This window comes from Daphnia carinata, chromosome 3 (assembly GCF_022539665.2).
Source record: "Daphnia carinata strain CSIRO-1 chromosome 3, CSIRO_AGI_Dcar_HiC_V3, whole genome shotgun sequence".
Classification (NCBI taxonomy): Eukaryota; Metazoa; Arthropoda; class Branchiopoda; order Diplostraca; family Daphniidae; genus Daphnia; species Daphnia carinata.
The window spans coordinates 8211062-8235505 of NC_081333.1; the positions used below are offsets into that span (position 1 = coordinate 8211062).

At 40.5% G+C, this 24444-nt stretch overlaps 3 protein-coding genes and 1 long non-coding RNA gene across 7 annotated transcripts; 1 reads left to right on the top strand and 3 right to left on the bottom strand.

The window, feature by feature from the left end:
- Window positions 1–2403: 2403 nt before the first annotated feature.
- Window positions 2404–4812, bottom strand: LOC130685595 (crossover junction endonuclease MUS81-like). 2 transcript variants are annotated; one of them, XM_057508913.2, is made up of 7 exons: window positions 4653–4812; window positions 4459–4588; window positions 3554–4388; window positions 3256–3487; window positions 2958–3170; window positions 2787–2891; window positions 2404–2698 (listed from the first exon to the last, which is right to left on the bottom strand). In XM_057508913.2, the coding sequence occupies exons 1-7, from the start codon at window positions 4797–4799 to the stop codon at window positions 2453–2455; spliced, it is 1908 nt and encodes a 635-aa protein (XP_057364896.1). In that variant the 5' UTR covers window positions 4800–4812; the 3' UTR covers window positions 2404–2452. The 2 variants fall into 2 exon arrangements, with proteins under 2 accessions (XP_057364896.1, XP_057364895.1); XM_057508912.2 differs by having other exon boundaries at window positions 3256–3490.
- Window positions 4813–5270: 458 nt separating this feature from the next.
- LOC130685633 (uncharacterized) lies at window positions 5271–5931 on the bottom strand. 2 transcript variants are annotated; one of them, XR_008999627.2, is made up of 3 exons: window positions 5909–5931; window positions 5584–5812; window positions 5271–5511 (listed from the first exon to the last, which is right to left on the bottom strand). It is a non-coding gene; the product is annotated as an uncharacterized LOC130685633 (long non-coding RNA). The 2 variants fall into 2 exon arrangements; XR_008999628.2 differs by having other exon boundaries at window positions 5885–5922.
- Window positions 5932–8512: 2581 nt separating this feature from the next.
- On the top strand, window positions 8513–11448 carry LOC130685602 (major facilitator superfamily domain-containing protein 6-A-like). The gene is made up of 10 exons (XM_059494663.1): window positions 8513–8691; window positions 8753–8872; window positions 8932–9330; window positions 9393–9578; window positions 9666–9737; window positions 9835–9979; window positions 10096–10210; window positions 10306–10342; window positions 10403–10573; window positions 10639–11448. Exons 1-10 carry the CDS (start codon window positions 8598–8600, stop codon window positions 10704–10706), a joined length of 1407 nt encoding a protein of 468 aa, XP_059350646.1. The 5' UTR covers window positions 8513–8597; the 3' UTR covers window positions 10707–11448.
- On the bottom strand, window positions 11243–24053 carry LOC130685589 (follistatin-related protein 5-like). Of its 2 annotated transcripts, none has more exons than XM_057508906.2 (17): window positions 23734–24053; window positions 23553–23640; window positions 20608–20721; window positions 20343–20450; window positions 18837–19144; window positions 18454–18603; window positions 18171–18303; window positions 16065–16349; window positions 15094–15191; window positions 14457–14652; window positions 14074–14204; window positions 13350–13487; window positions 12968–13183; window positions 12723–12873; window positions 12439–12639; window positions 12217–12363; window positions 11243–12125 (listed from the first exon to the last, which is right to left on the bottom strand). In XM_057508906.2, exons 1-17 carry the CDS (start codon window positions 23845–23847, stop codon window positions 11899–11901), a joined length of 2805 nt encoding a protein of 934 aa, XP_057364889.1. In that variant the 5' UTR covers window positions 23848–24053; the 3' UTR covers window positions 11243–11898. The 2 variants fall into 2 exon arrangements, with proteins under 2 accessions (XP_057364889.1, XP_059350635.1); XM_059494652.1 differs by having other exon boundaries at window positions 14074–14199; window positions 14449–14652; window positions 23734–24052.
- Between the last annotated feature and the right edge of the window lie 391 nt (window positions 24054–24444).

Consider the following 24444-nt stretch of genomic DNA (forward strand, 5'->3'; position numbering starts at 1 on the left):
ATGTTATTTTCTTCATTCTTGATTGATTTGAAGCATAAATCATGCTTAATTTGCTATAGTTAAGTTATTTTAAAGAAGTTAATTGAAATCAAACGCGCTATTCTTTAAAAAAAAATGTACTTTAACTTGAATAACTCAAAAACTATGTAATTTAGATTAAAATAAATGTTATTTTCGTCATCCTTGATTGATTTCGAACATAATTCATGCATAATTTGCCATAATTAAGTTATTTTAAAGAACTTAATTGAAATCAAGCGTGCTATTCTTTAAAGAAAATTTACTTTAACTTGAATAACTCAAAAACTATATAATTTAGATTAAAATAAATGTTATTTTCGTCATCCTTGATTGATTTCGAACATAACTCATGCGTAATTTGCCATAGTTAAGTTATTTTTAAGAAGTTAATTGAAATCAAACGCACTATTCTTTAAAGAAAATCTACTTTAACTTGAACAACTCAAAAACTATGTAATTTCGATTAAAATAAATGTTATTTTCGTCATCTTTGATTGATTTCAAACATAACTCATGCATAATTTTCCATAGTTAAGTTATTTTCAAGAAGTTAATTGAAGTCAAACGCGCTATTCTTTAAAGAAAATCTACATTAACTTGAATAACTCAAAAGCTATATAATTTAGATTAAAATAAATGTTATTTTCGTCATCCTTGATTGATTTCGAACATAACTCATGCGTAATTTTCCATAGTTAAGTTATTTTTAAGAAGTTAATTGAAATCAAACGCGCTATTCTTTAAAGAAAATCTACTTTAACTTGAACAACTCAAAAACTATGTAATTTCGATTAAAATAAATGTCATTTTCGTCATCTTTGATTGATTTAAAACATAACTCATGCATAATTTTCCATAGTTAAGTTATTTTCAAGAAGTTAATTGAAGTCAAACGCGCTGTTCTTTAAAGAAAATCTACTTTAACTTGAATAACTCAAAAACTATGCAATTTCGATTAAAATGAATGTTATTTCCTTCATCCTTGATTGATTTCGAACATAATTCATGCATAATTTGCCATAGTTAAGTTATTTTAAAGAAGTTAATTGAAATCAATGGCGCTTTATCATTAATGCAAATGTACTTTATCTTGAATAACACAGAAACTATGTATTCTAGATTAAAACAAATATTATGTTCTTCATCCTTGATTATTTTCGAACACAATTCATGCATAAGTTTGAGATAGGTAAGTTAATTTTTAGAAAATAGTTGAGCGCAAACGGTCTGTTAATGAAAATTTGTGCTAGATCGCGCTAGTGCTGTAGCGTACTGGCGCGCTAGTACTACGACAATTATTCAGTATATTTCAAAAACAATTAACTTAATGGAAAAAATACCCTCTTTCCCGGAATCAGCATTCAATTTTTAGTATATCCTGTGATATTCAACCCATTCCGTTGTGTGTCCATTTTTGCAGGAAAAAAAAATAAGCCCTACTAAATAAGCCCGACTAAATAAGCCCGACTTTTCTTATTTTTTCGTTTTTTACCTTTAATTAAAAAACTATGAAGCCAATTGAAAAACAAGTTTTTTTTTCCATGATAAGCATTCAATTCTGAATCGAAATCATGTACGTATTTTTAGCAAAATCTATAATTTAGCCAAAAATGAAAAAGTGCAAAGGCTATACCCAATAAGGCCTTACCACTTTTGTCAAAATCGGCCTAAAATGATATCTCTGTGAATTCGATGAAAATCGAAAAATTGTTAGTTTTTCATTAATTAAACCACTTTAGAAGTACATCGAATATTCCTGGTGCACCGCGCTTGTGCTATAGCGTACTGGCACGCTTGCATTTAATCAAATATTCGGTCTATCTCAAAAGAGATTAGACTTAACACTTCTGATTTCTAAATTAAAGTCCTGAAACGGTGGAGACGCGGCGTTCCATTTAATCTATATTTCTCTTGAGAACTATAGTATTTTGTTCTCAGTAACACCATAGTCTGCGCTTCGACAGTTACGACACGTGAAATTGCCTGGAAATCTTTTGAAAGTAGCTGAAGTAGCTTGCCTCAAACGCGTCATCCTTTCACGTGAACGCCTACCTGCTTTTCCTTAGCAACCACATTTTTTTCACCGCTAAATGTCCAAGCATCATCCTCCGGGAGCTTTGCATGGCGCATGGCCCTGCACAAGGTATTTCTTTAAAAACCTTGGCATTGGTAACTTCACGAACATCGTGAGTCGTTAATAAACAAGTACACAAATATAGGGATATAACCACGATCAGTATAGTTGCTAACAAATTTAAACATTACAAAATTTAAGGTATGCAGGCAAATATCGACTTCCAATAATTAGGTCAGCTTAGAAAGTATCACTGAAATCAAATACAAAACGCAGTAATTCTTCGGAAGATAACAGAAATAGGCAACTGAAAGCAAAATTAGGATTATCTCGTATGGCGACCAGAAGAACTAGCTATTAGCGAAGATGTTCTTCGGTATAGAGTTTAGCCAACAGTGCACTAATGGACAATCCTATTTTTCTCTTGGCTTTTCCGTATTCAAGACAAGAAAGGAGAGTACTGGCAGATGCGCCAGCAGATCTCAACGCATCCATCAATGAGCTAGGCGTTGGATACACCTTAACGATAGCTTCGGCTTTTTCTCCTGATAAACCATGCAGTTGCATGAGCTGCTTGGCAAACATCTGTGTCACTGACAGAGGCTAAAGTTGAAACGAAATAGTTAATAAGATTAATTATTATTAGCGAATTTTGCTACTTGATCAAATGTCTGAAGTACAAATAACTTACTTTTAATTTGGTTGAATTGGTGTACAATTCTTTGAAAGTTATCAAACTTGTTTGCCAATCACTTCCTACCTTTTCCTGACAACCTCGACTTGTTACTGTTTTTCCCTAGTGAACACAATCAATGCGAAATAGTTATAATCGTACCTTTTAAATAACACATTGATTTCTTACATGGTAAATTTCGGTCAGCTGTTTAGTCATCTGAACGAGGAAGGCTACAGAGTCGTCCGATTTTTGGGTCCATTGCACTTGAAATTTTTCTATAATCAGCGTATTGGCGATGGCTTGTAACACGCTTGTCTCCGGTAAACCAAGATTCTGCCGATTGCCGAACTCCTCAATCAAATAAATGGGGCGCACTAGTCCGCTGTGCTTTAACCGAAACTGTAAACAGATTGAAGATGGCAGGGCCGTAGAAGGTATTCGATAAAACCATTTTTACTAATACTTAGAAATGTTTGAGGTTTACTTTTTGTTCTTTAAATCGACCATCTTTAATACTCGATACGACATCGTCCATTCGTTTCCGTTCAACGACATACGGGAGGGTCAGTTCCTGATCACTGCTAATACCTGAACTTGCTTTAGGCTTACAAATCCACAAGTAATCGCCGATGGACAGCTTGCGTACGTCATAGGACACTCCACAGTTTTGAAAAGCTTTGGCTGCCGTTTCTTTTTGGTTCTTTCCAGAACCTGAACTTCTGCAGCAAATATCATGTTAATTATTTTGGTATCATTTCTTACACCTAGGTTACAATCCATACCCAGATACTTCAGCTATGTCGACACACAACACTATATCGTATTCACCCGCTTTCAGCGTCACTTTATCAGGGATATTAGTGTAGGGTACCTGCTGTTCTTCTACAACTAATGGTTCTTCTTGAATAGCTGGCTCAACTGGATTTGCGGCAACATCTACTCTGTTTGAATTAGAGAAGAGCCTCTGTTGGGCATACGTGTCAAATTCGTCATCGTCTATTAGGATGAGATCGTCGGGTTGCAAAATTCCATTTGATGTCGACGGTGTGTCAATGTCGCGTAATGTGTTCGGCCTAGAAGTTTTCGTGATTGCTTTTCGTACTCGCGTGGCTTTAGCTTCTCCCGTAGATGTAGCCTTTACAGGAGAAACTGATGTTGCAGGAAATTTGTCATCACATTCTGTATGAATGGCTGTCGAAGTGGTTGAGCCGTACAGTGTAGCTTCTGCTTCGTCCAGCCTGCATGCTAAACTCTTTCCCTTTTCTGTCAACTGGTATTTTGCAGGATTCCCTTTTTTATCCACCAATTCTTTGTTGATTAAAGTTGTCATTGATGACCAAGCACTATAATACTGTGCATTTACTACATCAGTTTGGCAGAATGAAACATCAGTGTAGGGTTGAGCTAATTCTTGCAGATCCTTCTTTTTCAGATAACCATCAGCTGTGGCATGCTTGTGAAGCGCCATGAGCAATGCATAAGCCCCTGATCGTCTGGTAGGAATGTATTCTTTAGGCTGGTGATTGGGATTTCTTTGAGGAATGGAAGGTCTCGACTGTTTGCTTGGTGGATTTTCATTTTCAGAGCTACCTGATTCAGAATGATTTCTAAGGCTACCTAAAATTAAGCAATAAGCCTTCAGTGTGAATGAATTTATTATTAATCAAATGTAAGATTCACATGTTACCTCCACGGGATATATGCTCAGTAAGCTTCTTTTCTATTATTTTACATAACCCATCTCCAAAATGTTGAAGCACCTTGCATTCTTTGGCACTTTCAAGGACTAGTGGATATTTCTGTAAAGATTTCAATGCCTGAGAATGTTTGTTGACAAAATGATTTAGAAGCCTTGTAAATCACATCTAGTTTCAACATTACCTTGCCATAAACATATTGTAGTTTAGACTCCTTCCTTGCAGCATCTTCTTTCAATTCAATAAGCCACTTTTCAAAAAGGGGATTTGGACAAGACTTTGGTTTTCGAGTTACCCGTACTCGCTTTTTAACACGACATGTCGTAGCCATTTCTTATATTTACACTTTTAAAAATGACGTTTGGCTAATGGTACTTTTGTAGAGTTGCTCTACAACTTCAAAACCTTTGCTCCGTGTTCTTGAATAACAGCAATCTGGAATCCGAATTCATAGTTCCGGACTTCTACTATAAATTTTTATGAAGAAACAAAATCATAAAAAAGTAAAAAAAAAAAAAAAACGTAAATCGTCGGTGATCAGCGAACAGTATCGAAGTTTCAGCTTCACTCTTCCGAATTGTTCGATCACAAAATAAAAAATTACAGTATCATCAAATAATTTTATTCTCAATTTCAATTCACGGGAAAAAAATTATGGCTTTTATCACATATTAATGCCCCCTTACGATTCTAATGATTCCCTCTGACAATGCTTGTGCTTTCCGACTTTCCTACAGTAATGAAATTAACTACATACCTTGAAAAAAGTTAAAGATTTTCGTTTACTTCGCTTTTTAATTGCTGATGAACCTTTAGTTTGGTCAATACATATATAAAATTCATTATAAAACATCTTTTTTTTTTGTAGAGGCATAAATACTATTAAAAGAATTAAAATCAGATCTGTTTTAAAGAAATAATTTCTCAGGAGTCAGATTTAGAGGGAACCCTATAACTTTGCGAACTCCAGCATGAGTTACTTCATTTGGATCGACGACGACGACTTTCGAGAACACTGCGATTGTTATTCTTCCAGTCACGTCCTAAATTGATGGATTTAAATGAATTTGTGGAAATATCGCAGATATGTAAATGACTAATGCATATGCTCTTACTTCCTACTGCTGCCACGATAGCGTTTTCTACGATCATGATACCATCTGACGTCGACATGAATTTCTTGACAGCTTCATAAAGAAGTGCGCTACCTTCTTCTGTAGCGAAAAATGCCGCCATGCACTTGGTTTCGTGAGATTCTACAATTCGAGATGGGGAATTTCCTTCCTTGGACAACGATACAGCAATTGCGTTCTCCATTATTGGGTGGATAATTAATTATTAAAACTGGACAATTTAGAAAATAAAAAAAAGGGAATATGAAAATTAAATTTAAATATCAAATACTTCAATACTCACGCAAGCAAGATTAAATGAGCCTACCTGTAACTATGCCCTTGGAGCGAATGATGAAGGCCGACGAAAATCCTTGTGAAGAAGGACACTGGTTCCGTTGCCATATCAGTTGTTAAATTTTTATTTATAATTAAAACTTTTTAATATCATTGGTTGATACACTTGCAAATTTAAGAATGTGTGTTTTCTGCCGCACGGACCACAGGTTTTAAGGTAAGTAAGACTTTTTATTTAAATTAAATAAAGATGCATTGCGGCAGGCCGATTTTTCTAAATTATTTTCCCGATGACAACCCCGCAGATTTCCCAAAACAATTTCAGCGGGAATTTGTTTTAATCAAGTGATTGCATCAAATGGTACAAGATCACGTAAGCGGAACAATTGCGGTTTTCTAATCTTGTATCCTTCTTTACGCGCAAAGTTTGGAAGAATCAAAAACCGTGACAGCGCAAATAAAGTAACCAATTAGATGAAAAAAATGCCCAGTCACTGATCCCTGAAACAATTGAAGCGAAGCCACATACATTCAAGTGGTTGCTTCAAATGTTTGTGTAGTCGATAAATTATGCACTGACCAGTCTAGTCAGCCAAAAATCCTCATCGCTTCTGGTTAACAAAACCTATCGTCGACTTAATTTCAACTAAAAATGATCAATTATAGCACCGAATCATATGCGACTATATGTCCACCAGTTCAACTCTTGGGACTGTCATTATGGACGTTAATGAGTTTGATAATTGAGCACATAGCAAATCCACATAGATTCCTAAGTCTGAGAGGATTCGTCGCTGACAAGTTAGGCAATAAAAAATCAATTTTAACAACCACTGTATTGTTAAACACTGTCACCTTGCCATTGGTGCTATGGTTTGAATTAAATCATCGAAGTTACGACGTCAGCAGATCCAATCAAACCAGCTGTTCCGTTAATGACTCCGACATGGCACCGACCAGTTAGGTACGCACAAGTAGCTGCACCTTACCCACATCACTAGCCGTTCGCTTAGTTGGTTTCTACGCATCCTACACAACCAACTTCCTCTTAGACGCCAGCTGTCCTGACAATGATGGAGAAACATGGAAGGGACTTTGACCGATAGTAAACTATTTTCTATGGCAAGCATGACTGTTTTACCCCTCTACAACAGGGGTCTTAATTGACAAGTTATCTTAATACAGAGGTATAGTATCTTAGAATTGGAGATTATAGAATCCATCAGCGGAACGGTTTGTTCTGGATAGCTATTCTATATTTACAGAACTAGCATGCAGCACTACGTTATAGTTTGAGACTGCTTGCCCATTTTGCCAGGTTTTCGAGCCTTTTTCCCCGGTAGAATTTATCCATTCATCCATAAAGTGTAAAACATCACCAAAGGCGACAAATGTCAGAAGGATCACGCCCAGCTCATCAAAGGTTTCCTTCGTAACGCTTGGCTTTTCAATAATTATGCAGCACCCATGGCTATTGTCGTGTCGCTAATGTATACGTGCCAATGCTATTTCGTTTATCATCTTTTGAAATAACATCACAACATTTTGTTTATGGATGCATACAACCAAAATATTTTTGATAGGTGCTAATTTCAGGGATCCTTTGATCTGACTGTCATGTCTTATTAACTGGGCATTTGCGGGACCCGACCGTTTTCTCTCCACCGTTTTGGGAAATTATGTTTGCGACGTTGTTGCACAGGGAGTATTAATGATTTCTGTGTGGGTTGGTCTCTCATGGTAACTAATCCCAAGTTGTTTCCTTTTTTTTTGTTTATCTAAACGGAATATACGCTCCGCTACCGTCTTTGGGGGCTCGGGACAGATCAATTGCCAAAACAACATTCTCTTGTTTTGCTCTCCTAAAAGGAAATGTTTTAGAAGCAATTTCTTGGGCAGGCTGAGACCTGGATGTAATACTTGGCAATGTTTTTGACGTCATCGCACGGGATACAATACGCTTATTTGGTGTTAAGTTTCATTGCTGGAAGTACGTCTTCTACGTAATTATCTGCTATTTCTTTCTGAAGAAAATTGTAGCAAGAAAAGCATTTGGCAGTTCATCAAAGTTTGCCATTCACTACAGTTTGATTCTAAGAATGAAATATTACATTTATATTCATCTTTTTCGGCTCAGAATTCAACGGAGCGATTCATGGCGACGTGGAAAACTCAGCAGGTGTTGGGCGTGCGAAGGATGGTAGAAAACAGGCTAATTAAATTGTTTAAGCATGGTGCCACCAGGTGCATTATTTGCGAGTTGCAATAAAGTTCTGCGCGCCTAGATTCATTATCCGACTTGGATTCTGTAATGGAGTGGTACTCTCTCTCTCAGACGGTAAATTTAATTAAGGCAAATAAAAGCTTTCGTTCGTATTTCATTGAATGGCAATTGTGCTATAGTGCCCCAGTTGCTAATTAACAGGAATTCATGTATTTCATTCATTTCGCTTATCGTCCGGAAAAACAGCGTCCTCTTTTAGTTATTGGTGACCTTGCCATTTAATGACTAGACGATTATTCAGAATATGGACTATGCCCTGTAACTGAATATCCCATGTTTCGTCTGTTTGATTATGGCGTGAGTTCGCATCAACGGAGCGCTATTTCCCTTGGAAGCAACCACATAGACTTAGTAATGTGGTCTTACTTTTAAGCCAAACGTCAAGAAAGTTGGTCCAGTTGTAAGTGCAGGTTGTTAAATAACGAATACAGCCAACATGGAAGCAGCATTTCTTTACGTTAAATCTGCCATTTTCCCGATAAATCTTGAATTATTGAAGTTGAAAACCATTTACTTTCTTTTCTACTCGTGTAAGTTAAAAATTTGTTCGCACCTCCATACAAGGTTTTATGAATTTGTCATATGCTTTAGCGTTGTTTGCGTCACTGCCTTATGTCTCCATTATCTCTACCCAAATCGTCAATTATCAGCAATTGTCTATCATCTTTTCCTGTGTCACAGTTATTTCAACGGTGGGACCCATCGTCACAGGCAATAATTTCAGTCCTATGGTGTTTTAGGCAGCAATAAACATGACGAATTTGATGCAGGATTCGTAGCAGACAAATTGGGCATTTACAAGCCGATTATAATCACGGCTGCGTTCATTGTGGGATTCATTCAATTACCGATCCTCTGGCTAGAGACAGCGCACAAAATCCATGTAGCTGAACGGAACGACACCGTTCAATTGGCTGGAAACGTAACACTGGCGCCCAGCTCTAACGCCGCCGTGCCACGGGACTACATTTTCCCCATTTTATTGATGATTCGCGTTGTCGGCTTTATATTTTTTGATGCCGCTACGACGCTTCTAGATGCTGCTGGATTGGCAATGACGAAGAAGCACCAAGGAGACTTTGCCAAGCAAAAAACGGCAGGCTTTCTGAGTATGATTTTTATTCCGGTATTGTGCGGTCTGTTGATTGACGCTATCTCAGATAAATTAGGTACACCCTATTGCTCATTTCGGTGGGGGAGGATATGCCTAATTTTATCAATTCATTTGCAGGCTACAAGGATTACTCGATTGCGTTCTACATTGCCACCGGGTTTATAGTGATTCTTATGCCGATACTCTACAGAATGGAAGTCGAAGTTCAAATGAACAAGCAATCCATAATTTCAACAGCCAAAAAAGTTGTTGGCATGATCGACGTTGACGTTTTCCTTCTTGCCGAAATCTTCGTGGGTTCTTGTGAGTCGAACCGTTTTCTTTCTCGCTTCACTAATTCTCCGGATAAGGCGCTAACCATCTGACACCCGTTTCTCTTTTTTCCTTGAGGTATGGGATTTCATATGGCATTTCTCAGCGTCTACGTCGATGTTGAGCTGATTGCATCTAAAACTCTATACGGTTGAATAATCAATACTTTTTCAAAATTTCTGCTTTTAAAAAAAAGGGTCAGAGCACTGAGATGTTTTTGTTTGCCTATACCCTGATTATATTCCAGGACTGGCTTCCAGCTGCGGCGGAATCAGTGCCGTGATTTCGTTATCTGTTGCAAAACCGATTATCGATCGGTTGGGTGAGGCGAATACGTTAGCATTCGGATTGGCGCTCTACTCCGTTCGATTCGTCATTTTTTATTTTTTACAGTTAAGTGTGTTAACAAACAGTTGCAGTGAACGTCTTGGTACGTTTCAAGAGCTGTACTACTAATGGCAGTTGGAGAAATAATTTCTCGTCTATCTTTTCTCTGATCTCGTTCCAGAAATCCTTGGATACTTATTGTTACGGAATCATTAGAAGGATTCTGTGGGTTTCTCGGCATTACAACAGGCAGTTATTTTTGTGCAGCGGCTGCTCCACCAGGAATGCTGGCATCCGTAAAAAGCATTAATTACTGAACTTTTAGATTAAATGACACGTCTAATTATATCAAGCTGTAATTGAAGACACGTTGCAATTACCTACAATTTAGCTTAACGGGATTCTGGCTGCAGCTACAATGGGTCTTGGTGAGTAAAACATCCTGACTCACAAAGCCTTCAGTTGTAATTGCAGATTGTCAACAATAGGTAGAGGACTCGGCACAGCTGTTGGAAGCTTCCTTATATCGTCTTATGGAATTCGATTGACGTATCTACTGTTTGCCATTCTATCTGGTTCCATAGCCATTCTCTACCTGACCGCCTACCACCTGGTTTTGAAAAAGATGGAACGTCGAAGGCTGGCTCAGCCCAAACGAGGTCTCTAAGCCCATTCAACACTGTTTGACAAAAGACTTTCCAATTGACATGTTCCACGTCTGCAGATGAAGTGACAATTGCAAATGCGAATGGTGATTCCAGTAAAGGCGATATTGAAGCCACAGTTCTCTAGGAAAAAAATATTTCTTGACAGGACACATATGTCATGTAAGTATCACTATAACAAACGGCTGTTGAACTGCAAACTATTTTTTTTATTGTTCAGGTTAACATCGTGTATTTTAACTGTAAAGTTGAGGATTGAATTGAAGACTTTTTTTTTTTTAAGTTAGAAATGTATTGTTCGGACGATACACTATACAGGCCAACATACAAGAGTGGACACAATTATATGAGAGCGCGCCAGCTTATTACACAAAACATACGATATAGTAGCGTAGACGGTCCACACAAGGACGTGGCATTCTAGCCGCAAGCAGAGTCAGCCCATTAGAACGTGAACTTTGCTGTTTAGTGTACTGTACCTTACAGCAATCCAGGCCATCGTCCTTCTTTCTCAACTGATCAACAATGACGCTGCTACTTTGCTCGGCTTGCCGAAAATCTCACATCGTCCTGATTTTAATATCTTATACTTGATGTTCTATCTACCAAACGCCCATGGACAATTGTGTGGCTTTGTTTGTTTCTTTTCCGTTCATGGACACGTTTTACTAGCAGTACCAAATTATAGTGATGTGTTTTACAAATGGGTGAAAGAGTCGGGATTGGAACGAGATCCAGAATGTCAGTGTCAAGTCCAGCAAGGACACAAGATAATTAACCAATCAAGGGTCTTATAGTATTATTTCAAACAAAAATGCCAATCCATTTTCAATCTAGACAAAATTGTAATAAACGCGTGACCGATTTGTCGAGTATAGCAATGACGAATGTAGGACTTGAATAGCCGTGCTACGAGAGAGATGCGATGGCAATCAGCAGACTTCATGACTGATATAACTTTATAAGCAACTCCGTCGGATAAGATGAGTTCAATATTTTGAAAAAGAAAAAAGAAAACGTAAAATTTCTACAGGTTGGGTCAACACATCAAAGTGATAATCATATGACGTGAAAAGAATCAGCTTTGTTCACACAAGAAAGAAAATGACTTAGAATTTAAATATCTGATAGACGGGATCAATTCATAATATAGCAAAGAGAAATAGAGAGGGTATACAATATAAGTATTCTTTTTTTTCTTCTTCTTCTTCTTCTTATTCAAATAAACGACCAACTTGTGATGCGCACGCCATACATTTTGCGGCAAATTTATGCAGATGCTAGTTTCGTGATTCCGAGAAAAAAAAAAAGGATTAAACTCACGGCCGAGAGTTGATCCAACTAACGTGGCGTGGGTGGACCAGTCCGCCGATCTCGCAGTTGACAGTGCGCGTGTCACCGTTGATGACAAAAATGGCTTCGTTGGCTGGGCTAATCAGGTATGTGCCGAAAAGGCCGGCGCTTGCGATAGGACGATTGGGAGCTCCCCATTCGGCCAGATGGCCGTCCAACGGTTTACCAACTCCCGTAATGATATCAACTTTTCCTGTGGGACAAGTTTGATGAGTCTTTGTGTCACGAACTGCGCACTATTTCACCTCTAAGTTCATCTAAAAAAATAAAGAATTTTTTCTCACCTGCTTCCAAGTTGAGGAAGAGGACGTCACCCTTGTCGGCAGAAGTTGCGTACAGATCGTAGCTGTGCGATGTCGTCGACGGGTGAAAGATGACGTGGCTGACGTTCAACGTCGTACGCACGTCAAAGGCAAATTTCAGTCCTTCTTCTACAAGCGTCAAACCCAAAACCAAGATGGCATTTCTTAATTCCCTTCACGCAATCAGGCTTATAGACGTTTTACCTGTGGTGTGCTGGACAATGAGGGTAACGCTGGTCTTTTCACGGTGGACCGTCACAACGATCCGGCTGTCGGGCGTGATGTAAGGTTGTCCGAGCAAAGTTACCTTGTGGCTCAAAACAGTGTCCGTCAGGTAATCCATGACGATTTGTCCGGTCGGACGTCGAGTGACGGGCTCTTCGCACTCCATTATAACTAGCCCATCTGTACACATGGTTGAAGAATAAAAACTATTGATCCGCCCGTTGGAAGGGAAAATAATTGGCGAGCGTGACAATGGATCTTACATAACGACGAGTACTGGAGAGAGCGAGGGACACAGTTGTAGGGAGCCAAATCGATAGCTTTCACATACTTCATTGCAGGCAGACTCAGTTTATAGAGGCCACGCTGATTGGTGTGTGAAACGTAACCGTACTTGTAACGATGGCCATACTCCTGTCGTTCATTCCGTAAGAATCAACAGCAAAACTTTAGCCCATTTCCTTATGGCACAGGTCTCTTTCAACGGCGAATACAAATTAAAACTCACCTGCATGGGCGGAATGAATAACGAGTAGACCAGATCAAAGTGGCCGTCGATTGGCTCCGGATGCACAGTATGATGTTTCTTTTTCTGACTGGCTTCACGAATCACCTGGATGGTCTTGACGCCATGATCCTCTTCATCACGCCAATTGACAATCCAAACTTGGTCCAGATGTTCCACATAAAAGATGTCCACTGGATATCGATCGGTCATGATGACCTGCCATCATCAAAGAAACATACGTGATAGTTTGTGGCTGTACATATACTGCCCATGGCTAGTTTTGGTCAAACAAAAAAGCCGCAAAACAAAAAGCCGGACAATAAAAAGAAAAAAACAACTATAAAAAAAAAAAACAATGGGAAAATCTGGCAATCAAACTTACATCGACAACGACCATTTGTATGTTGCTGATGACGAGGACTCTGTCCTTGTTGGGTTGTGTGACGTAGATGTAGCGATCCGCGACGGCGATGGCCCGTCCCCAGCTGCAGTTGACTCCCTTGGCCCCGCAAACGTAGTCCTATAGATGGGTGGCAAAAACATAACGTATGACATGCATCCGTAACACCCGAAATGTATAGGTCATAACCATAATGGACGTCATATCGAATGGTTCTAGAGTGCAGCACTGCCATTGACACGAGATGAAACGAGAGTGACTAAGTGCTGGTTGGTATAGCTCTCAAGTAGCACTAGCCCAACTCTATCAATATTCTTTGTATGACCTAGGCTGTCGTCAGCCAGCGTGAAAGAAGACTAGCGTCAAACAACCTTCGAATGTGTCCTCGTGCAGGGAAAAATGAACGCTCTTATTATACACGCCTGTGACAATTCCACTAGCGGCACATCATCAGTTGGAGTAGGCTATATAAGAGCAATATAAAAGAATCTAACATCGAGTTCCAACGACATTTCTGCCAGCATAGTGCGGCATGTGAACGATGTGATGCGCAGGGAATGTCAATATATGAACAGACTATTTTTCCTTTTTTTTTCTACCGTGGTTTCCCCGTATTGTGTTTCTGTCTTCTTTTTCTATTTTCTTCCCTTATGTCTTGACTCGTTTATAGTCGATAGTAGTACGTCGTAGAATATAGAGTCCTTACTTGTGTTCCGGGCATGATGTCTGTCGACTGGATCATGTGCAGCAACCGGCAGTTTTGCGGCTCGTAGACTGAGACTCCCCAATCATGAAAGACGAAAAACTTCTTATTGCTCTCGCTCAGCAGACTCTCTTCTGTTCCACCAGCGAGGTACATCCGGAGCAAGAAAACAAAAAGACATACAAAAAAAAAAAAAAAGAGGGAAATAAACAAAAAGAGCTTGATTAGATCTTTTGGCCGACAATGCAGGTTGGTAACGAAGCGAGATCTAATCACGCCGAGCATGGCAGCAACGATGACGACTGTAGACTCAGCACGTAACAAACACAGAACGCATCCATCTCGAATGAAAAAAGAAAGGAAAAAAAGACATCCCACAAACTTACTGGGCGTGGAGTCATCTTGGACGACAAGCGAAGAAATGTCGCGGGCCAAGCCTCCGATGCTGCTCGCCTGGCACATGTAGGCTCCCGTATCGGCAAAGTTGATCGAGTGGATCTTGAGTCCGCTGTAGGATCCGATCGACTCGATCCGCTCTCCCGCGTTACTCCGCAAAGGCTCATCATTCTTCAGCCACTCCACCTGATGAACGTCAGCAGAAACAATCCATTTTTTAAAGCATGTCATCAAGATCTATTATAGTTTCAAAATATGCACAGTGCGCTTGTTGCCGTGCGGCAGAGCGGACAACAAAACGCAAAAATAAGAAACATTTTTTGTTTTGTCTATTGACAAGAACAAAACGATCGATGTCTCCAAGGCTGTCCAGGTGTATGTACATTGTCTATACTAGCATGTACAGCTCGAATAGTGTGTACAGTAGCCTACTTCAAGTTATTGATCGAAAGCCCCCGAACGGTTAGTTAGGCGGCTTTGACGAACAAGAGAAAGAGAAAGAACAAATACAGACATGTACGACAAGCATAGATCTAGAGGCTGAATAAACAGCAAGCACACACCATCAGTTATGGCTGGCGTACCTACTAAATAAGGCAGAAGGATGAATAAATGAAATGAACCTACTTTTGGGAAAGGGACCCCAACAGCATGGCATTTCATCAGACTGTCTTCCCCAGGCCGGCGTGATTGTATCCTTGGTGTCACGCGAACTTCGGGCAAAGCTGTTCGTGCATAACGGTACAACAGGAGACGTAGCAAAAAAAAAAAGTAAAACTTTTATTAGAATAATAAAACTATATATGGGACAAGAGCCAAGAGTGGCCAACGTCAGAACAGTTTGCGTCTACACGAAAGTGAATCAGCTAACAAATCAATAGCTAACCAAACCTCCCCTACCACTAGGAAAAGCCAACGACTCACGGCGGAATACAGGAAGGGCACGATAGGCTGCGAGTTTCGTGGATTCGCTTGATTGGCTTCGTTACGTATGTAAAGCAGCGCTAAGTAACTATCGGGAGGTTTTGTTTTTCTGTTTTTTTTTTCTTGAACAAAGATGTACATATATAGTCAAATTCGACCAATTTCCTCGTTTTTGTATGTCTACATTCAAACGGCTTTTTTAAGGGCTGGTGGTTTTATCTCTTGGAAGGCTGCAACAAACATCGATCCATCTTCACTGATACGATCGAAGGCGGAGCTGTGTTTGCCTGTTGTTTTTTTCAAATCGTCCGAAAAAAAATCTTTTAAACATTTGTTCCATGACTTTTTTTTCCCTTTACAGCATCCACGGGCAGACTTTATTCAGTCATTCCGAAAAGCAATCCAATACGCCATCCGACCAATGACCCTCGCGTCCATTGTGTTCGGTGGCCTCGACGCTTTGGCGGATACAATACGATAAGAGCAACAACAACAATAACTATTCCGTCGTGGTTGACTCGACTTTTGGCTTTTTCCCGTTGTGTGTCGGGAATGAGGGGAGAGGCGGGTGGAGAGAGAAAGAAGGAAGTTTTTGGCTGGGCAACGAGGCCACATAAAGCAGTCCATTTGGAAAGCCTCTGAGAGACGGAAAGAAATCGGTAATCGTGACTGACTGTGCACGTGGAGAACGTGAGTCTGGACGACGTCTTTGTTGCGCTGGGCGTGGCAGGTGTAGTTTCCGGCGTGAATGAGACGGACGTTGTTGATGTAAAGGGCTCCGTCGGGGAAGACTTTGAGTTCATCCTCGGCCAACTGAGCCAGGTCGAGGCCGTGCCGTCTCCACACGATCGGAGGCGTCGGCGATCCAGTCACGTCGCACTTGATCTCGATGTTGTCGCCGACTCTGGCTGAGACTTGATTCAATTCCAGGGCTTTGTCCAGCGAGACCACCGAGACACCTATTTTTTAAGAAAATGTTTAAGAAATATTCAGAAAAAGAACGACGACGTACATCCTTGAAATTGATGGAAAATTGAGATGGAAATATTTAGATAGCCCATGTCAACAACCACCGATTGAAAAAAGATATCACTTTCCTTCAGGCAAAGCGAGAGCCTTTTTTTTTCTCATTCCTTCTACTTGAAATCGTTTAATAACAACCTCTTCAATAGCCTACAGTAGACAAATTGGTATTTTTGTGTGGGGGAGGTCCATGAAATACTCGTGAAAGTTGAATCACCATGACGAAGTTACAGCGAGAAGGACCACTGGGATTGGCATAACGAAATATAAAAACTATCTTTTGACCCTTTTAACTTTGCATTTTTCTGTTTAAGTGCGGGCCTCCGGTTCTATCATTTTCCTTTTATCCTCTTCACTGGTTCCTTTATTTGCTTCTTTCGTTCCTCTCTACTATGTATATGCCGACCGATATTAAATTTCTTGCAGGCAGTGCGTCAATTCAATCCGCTGTAGGAACTCTATTATTTAGCACCTTCTTACCATACGAATAAAAAATGGCCAGTGAAGGCGGGCAGAATGGAAGAAATTGCGAATGACGTCAATAACGTGAAAGAACCAACAAAAAAAGGAGCTTAGAAAAATGGAAACGTAAGATAAACAGTATGAAACGTGTCAAAGCGGATATGCTTAGCAACACAGTCCGGACGGAAAAGTCTATATTTAAGCGTGCAGGTCTCAGATTATCAGTTTCACGGTTGACTGATCACATAGGCCTCCATTCTTTCCATTGAGTCCTAGCAGGCCGGACGTCCCTGTCCACTAAAAAAAAAAAGGGAGTTTTTCTCGTGATGATTTACGACCCTTGAAATCGATTCGAAGGGCAGAGACGTTCTGGTAGCTGTTGAAATTCCTCGCACACATTCCCCAATAAAATAAAGAGGCTAAACATAATGTCTGGGCATCGGCAAACAAATAAGTGGGATGCGGCATATTATAGCAATTTGATCTTCCTTCCGATTATTTTGCCGCATAGTCCCATCGACGCTTCCATATCCTTAACCTTTTTAGAACCCGGCCAAAAAAATGAACCAAATAGCAAAGCCGAATAGCCGGAATTGAAATTCGCTATGTGGAGCTCGTTCGAACAAAAGACGATGACAACAAGCCGCAATGTCGTCGACATCCGCCGGAATATAGGGTAACTACATCAGGAGCTACTGAGTGTGTATCCAACATCCGCCCTTCTCCCCCTCCCGCCAAAAAAAAAAGAACTGGAGGTATCAACAGACCTAAGCTTTTTGGTTACCAAGGCAACACTGGTTTTTACGTGACTGTACTGCTCCATTGCGAATATTGTGCCATATATCACATATAAGGAAACGCCTCCAAGTACATTCTCACGGAGTGCTGTGCAAAGATCAAAGCGTAATCTACAACAGTGTGCATAGAGTATACAGATATATATATGCATAAGCCTGTCTCCTTGCGGATGCGAAACGGCGGTTCAAAACCTTCGTCGTTTCTTATGGTAGACGAGGCGAATGGATGGCGAACATGAAAAAGTAAATAACCCGTCATGTCTCGTTTTCAAAACAATTTGACAGGCGGTAAAATGTTGTTGTTATACTGCCGGCTCTGGTTGGAGGGAGACAGGCAAACATAATACAAAAAAAAAAAACTATTCCACACAGTCTCTGATGTCGTAGATTTTCTTTTCCTGCTTTGTCTCTGTTTCTAATTTGTTTTTCAGTTTCTCCTTTTTTTTGTAGATCAATCAGAAGTTTGGGTTCGAAAGAGAATGACAGTTGTGAACTTACTGTAAAGCTTGCTGAAGGCGGCGTAGAATTCGTTGAGATTGAGATGCGTGTCGTGATCGACGTCGTCGTAGGCCAACATGTCCGACAGGGAACACTCTTTCGACAGCTGCGAGAGATGTTCATCCTCGAACGTCTACACGAGAGAAGAACAACAATAACATCAGGGCGAGGGGACAAGGTTCCAATCATCGCTAAGCTGCTTTGGGGAAAAGCTCTTCGGTATCATTTGAATAATACGTTTGGAGCAAGCAAATTTTATTGGAAAAAAAAAAGAGATCGATACCTTAGACAACTCTTCCGCTTCGAGTAATCCGTTATTGTTGAGATCGTAGTGGCTGAACATGAGACTGACCAGGTAGTCTTTGCTTCCGGCATTGCTGTGTCCATCTTCCATGGACGATAGGCGAGCGTGGTTATATAGAAGTAAATTATCCTAAAAAAAAAAAAACAGAAAAACAAAGAGAAATAAGATAATGATGGAATATAGAAGAATAAGAGCCGTTTATTGGGAAAGTTAGCAGCTGACAATGCCTCCTTTTTGCGATGGATAAAGGCATCCATCCGATCAGATCGGGAAGCAATAAGATGATGTTCGCACTCTCCTTGTCAAATGTAGCACGTCTCTCGAATCATACTGCGTAAATAAAAAAAGAAAAGAAGACTTGCCTTTAGTATTTCGTAATCTTGTTGCGAGCAGATCGAAGACGAAGCTGGCGTCAAAAAGGAATCGATTGCGAGATCCGACTGACTGGTGCTCTTGGCATCGACGCCCGTCTCCAACGTTGTGGATATCATCGAATATGAAGACGAGTCAGCCGATCCAGCCGCTGCCACTGATGTCTCCACTGAGAAAGTCGACTGGACTGTGGCCGTTGTCCAACTGCTTCTGTCATCTTTGCCAGCAGTTGGATGCTGCTGGATTCGATCGTCTTCAGAAGAGGCAGTCCTGCTGCTATCTCCGCTTTTGTTTCCATCTAACCACACAATGAGATCAAGAGATTTGAATCGTATCCAGCACCGCGCATCCAATACATCTATTAGACAGTTATTCCTCTGCACCGACCAGATATGTTTCAGTCTTTTTTTTTTTTTTTTTCAAAGAGAAAGAAAAATAATAATATGAATCTGTCCGCAAGAGCGGTCGCGGACCCTTTTGATGGATCACGTCGATTGCGGATGTTGATAGCGACCACAGGAGAGCTGGCCCAACCCTGGCCATATATCAAAGTATTTATATGTATACATATATATATGGTAAATCGCTCTTGGAAAGCTCTCTGATGTGATGGTACATAGTGGAAACGTCCAAACGTGAACCGTCCTTCTAAAAAGTCCCATGTTGTGCGCTTATGACCAACTTCATATATAACCACTGTATTGTGCAACTACTGTATCTTGCAAGCGAACCCCACTAAAAAAAAAAAAAACAGAAAACAAAAAAATACGTTGCACGCAACCTGGACGCGGACCGATTACCGTCTACAGCTGAACGAAACACGACAAGCAATTTCCCCCCAAAAGAAATTGCTTTTGCTTGATAATAAACGAAGTTAGTTTTTACTGTTTACATGGAATCTTGTTTACGGCTACAACAACAACCGTTTCTTTCAACGTTGGAAATTACCAACGGCCGCATAGCGGGCGTATCTCGTCTATGTAACCTGGTTTTCATGGTAAGAGGGACAAAGCAAACAGAAATTGTTTTAGGACATTTACCGGGAAACCGCTAGTGTTTGAAATAAATCGCAAAATGTTATAGTCCGTCAGTATAATATATACACGAACTTTATATGCATAAAAATGGCTGGCGGTGCCAGGGTGCGTGTCGGGCACAAACACGACAATAGCAACAGCGATACACTAAAGAAAATTGTGCAGAGCTATTTTTCTAGCCGTCTCGGGAAAAAGATGGAAACGCGTGCCAAGCGGTGCCGTCGCCTACGGCAGCGTCCGTGCCCGATAATCATAACTCTTGGGGAACAGTCAACATTCGCACCTAATGGCTTCAACTCTTGAGCGCACAATAAACGCGGCCACTTCGTTCTTACGGAAAGCCATTTTCAGAAAAAAAAAATATAGAGCTTTATATTGCATTCCGCGGTGTTCTATAAAAATAGCTGAACGTCGCTTAAAAAAAATAATAATAATATGTTTAATCGTTTTGTTCGTTACCTCTACGACGTAGACAGAGGTAGGTGTGATCGATAGCGATGGGCTGATTGGATAAACAGGCGGCCCGATGAAGTTCGCAGTGGCTGGAATAAAGGATGCCGTCCGTTCCTGAAATATGTATTATGAAAACGAAAAATGGAATACACGTGCGTGAAAATGTTTAATTATCTAGAAATGTCTCTTTCGAAAGGTGTCACGAGAAAGAAAACAAAATCAAACGACTTCTTTTGTTGGATGAATTTTTCTTTGTTCTTTTTATGCTTACCGCAAATTAATTTGTGGTGTCGGCGACATTTCCTGACGCAGACGCATTCGGGATGTCCTTGTGCATTCATCTGGCATTCACGACCGCGACCGCAAAACAGACTGCTACATGAATCTGTAATCGTCAATAGTAAAACAATCGAATCAAGCCGTTATTCATGTCTCTCTGTGCTCGCTTTTCACTCGATAATTCAATTTGCTCTTTTGTTCGCCTCGTCTTCTCAGCTAGAAATTTCGCTTCAATTCAAAACACGCAAATTCTATAGATCCCCCAGTTCGCTCAATCTCTCCTATCCGCCATTGTGTGGCCCTTCTTTTTTTCTTTTTTTTTCCCACAACTGCCATCCCATTTGGATAGTATAGGACGTAGTGCAGAACAAAAATGAAATGGTTGGGGGAAAAGGACAGAAAATGAAAGAGAAATGTGAACTAACGACTTATTTCTAGCCGTCTGCTATTATCGACTAACTGTCAACGGTCTTTTGAAAACTTGATACGAATCCCGTAACAAAGCTTAAAAGGGTTTATCGTGGAAACTTGCGAGCCGTTAATGATAAGAGGCTCCTAGGATGTCAAACACAGGGAAAGCGCGTAGCAACTTGGTATAAAGAAAAGGCGAATAAAAAATAGAAAAAGACATTTATTTTTGTTAATAATTGGTTCGCTTCATTAGCTTCAAAGCGCGGATCGATTTACGCTGCGCTGTTTCGACATCGCATTTCCGGGTCGATGATGGACGTCTTCGGATTACGTGGATCAAATGTCAGACAAAGAGAGAATCCTGCTTTCTCTCGATGTGTACCATTACCAATCCTCTAATTTTGATTATTCTACCACCCACCCCTTCTCCCATCGCTTTCGATGATTGTTCACGTTTAAGTACATACAAAGGTATTCGGATGAACGACCTATCTGTCTACACACATGCTGCCTTTTGTCAGCTTCAGCCAATGCGGGGACAGCGAAAGACCCTTTATCTTTTCCTCTTTATTTTTTTTTTTTGTTGAACTTTTTGTAACTCAATTTTCACGCGTGAACAATGGGGGTGTGTGTGGGGTTGCGTTTGTTCAAAGAAAACAGCATCAGCGTCTTTTTCTTTCGTTGTCGTTCGTGATTTTCATCGTCACGCAAAAAAAAAGAGAGTCGCGACCCGCTGTAAAAATCACGCACGCTTATCCATTGGCAATATCTTGTTTTCCTATTGTGCAAAAAGAAATGGACATCTTTCGTGTTTATCTACTTTTTTCTTTTCTTTTCTTGCCTTGATGTCGTTTCGTTTCTATTTTTTTTTTTTTTTAAAGCTATCTGGATTTTTGTTTCTTTCTAGCCTGCAAACCTTTCGTTTTTGTGTTACTTTTTTGCGGGTGCAAGGTCAAGAGTGGGGAACCGGATCGATTCCCGCGGGACGAATGCCAACGTGAATCGTAGGCTACCGACACGCATTCGGCCACACCCGGACGAATTCTGCAGCTCTGCGGTCGTTTTTCTTTTTTTCAATCCCACCCATTACCAGTCGGTAAGCGATTCTCGAGCGCAGAACGTTACGGACCGAAACAACGTATTAAGAAAAAATGCAGAATTTTATGTTTTTATGTTCTGCCTTTTAATTATGGAAAGTTTTGGTCATTTAGTTGAAAATGTGCTGACTTTACATGTACGTCGTTTTTAATCTTTTTTTCTTCTATTCTCTTTAAGATTGCCTTTACCTCTTGCCGCTCTCAGCTGTTTCGTGAGCATCCTTGGGTCACGGTGGACCATGAAAAGACCCTTAACCGTCCGTTGTTTTTCGTCCGGGAGTTTTGGGCACGCCTCTCAGAGTATCATCCTTATTCAAGATACTACCCTTTCCTTTCCTTTTTCAATTCTAAACACATATTTTCTTTAGCAAAGTAGTCGAATGCCCTCCTACGCCTCAGTTGGACTACTGGTTAAAACACCTTGCATTTGAATATTCTTTTCATTTCATTGTCTTCCTCTATTATCTCGTGTCTTAACACAGGCTAACCACACACAAGAAGAAAGGTTATGGCAATCGTTTTTTCGCCATAAAAAGTTTAAACCTTTTTCCTGTTGCCATCTCGATTAGCAGGGGGGGGGGGCTAAGGTTTCAACCTACAATTATCCCACCGTTATTAGTTTTCTTTGCTGACTGCTGCACTTAAAGATCTACAGGATTCACAGGAGTCTATTACTCGTCGAAATACGCAGAGGCTAAACTAACTCGAACGCGTTGGAGGGGCTGTCTGCTGGATAGTGCCATAGCCAGACAACGATGATATACACACACGTCAAGTTCAGCCAGTTGGCTTTGCTGCTGGATGGTATTGATCGCCTAATAGCCACCGCAAACTCCACTGCGCTTTGGCCTGGCCATGAAACGCGGCCTATGTGTATTCCTCGTCATCATTAGATATTGGGATTCGCTTCATCGCTTTCTCCACAGCATCGGAAGGTAAAAAAAAAAAAAGGGGGGGGGGGACTTGCGCATCCGCGCAAGCATATGATGTAATACAAGTGTGAGAGTTCGTTGTTGTGGGAGCTGATCCCGCTGATCTCTGTGTCAAGATAACAAGACAACACACACAAAGAAAATATTTTAAAAGTCCTTAATGAAGGGAAGTTGGACACTGTGTGAACATGTTAACGCTAGCAGAATGGAAGGAAGCCAATCACAAAAGAAAACGTTGATTGACTCTCGTTTCCAGAGTCCCTCGTTTCGTTTTGTCTAACTTTGATGAAAAGACGGACGTCTAGGGATGGCGAGCGTGTAGCATCTGCTATGCAGGATGCTGATGAAAAATTGAACTCAAACAAGTTTCTCCCTAAAGGCTGACGCATGTCTCTTGCGTATAGACTTTTAGATTTCTTTCACGTTCGTTCGCAAGACTTTTTTTTTCTTCCTTTCTTTGACGTGTGTGATGCTTTTCTTTTTTTATTAATCATTACCCCGTTTGACGGCGATGGTGATTTCCTGTCGCAGAAGTGCCTCGACGTCGTATTCAGACGATGATGCGTCACGATGTCTTCGTGATTTCTGAACGGAAGGGCAATAATAAAAAAAAAAAAGAAATTAACAATTTACGGTAATCATGGGGTCGGTAATGTACAGCAAAGAGAGAAATGGTACCACGAGTTGTTCGACGCTTTTCATCGACGATTCGGCGGGTACGAGAAGAACGACACTGAGTAGCAACAGGGCGGCGCAGAGGTGTCGACACCTCGCCACATCACCGGAAGCCATGATCGTCTTTTGTTTATTTCGTTTCCTTCTGGTCGGGACTAACGCGAGCCACAACTACTGCCGGACAAACAATAGCAACTAATCACTGTATAGCACCACAGATGAATTCACGCGAAGAAAAGGAGGTTTGCTCGTAAAAGTCCATCAACACAAAACAACACGACAGAGACGACGTTCAATAAAATTCACGTCTACACTCTACGAAGGCTGAGCTGCGACTACCGACCTCTAACAAACGCGCGCACCCATCACACGCCCTCTAATCCTCCCTCTCTTTTTCTTCAACCCCTCGCTTCTCTTGTATAAAGAACACGCCATCTATAGCAGCCAGTCTACTTACGAAATGTGCGTGGAAAACGAATGTCCACGGATTTGCAATCTGATTCTGTTTTTTTTTTTTTTTTTTTTGCCACATATCGAAATATCAGCATGCCTCATCTGCTTTGGGTGTGACCCCCCTTGTGGATTCCTATCCGAAATCGAAATCACGGCTCACAAAAGAAAATCTCAATGATTGAAGTTTAAGACGGTTAGCAACCGATTCGTCATCCTGCGATGCGTAGGGAAAAAAAAAAGAACATCTAAAAATATCTATTT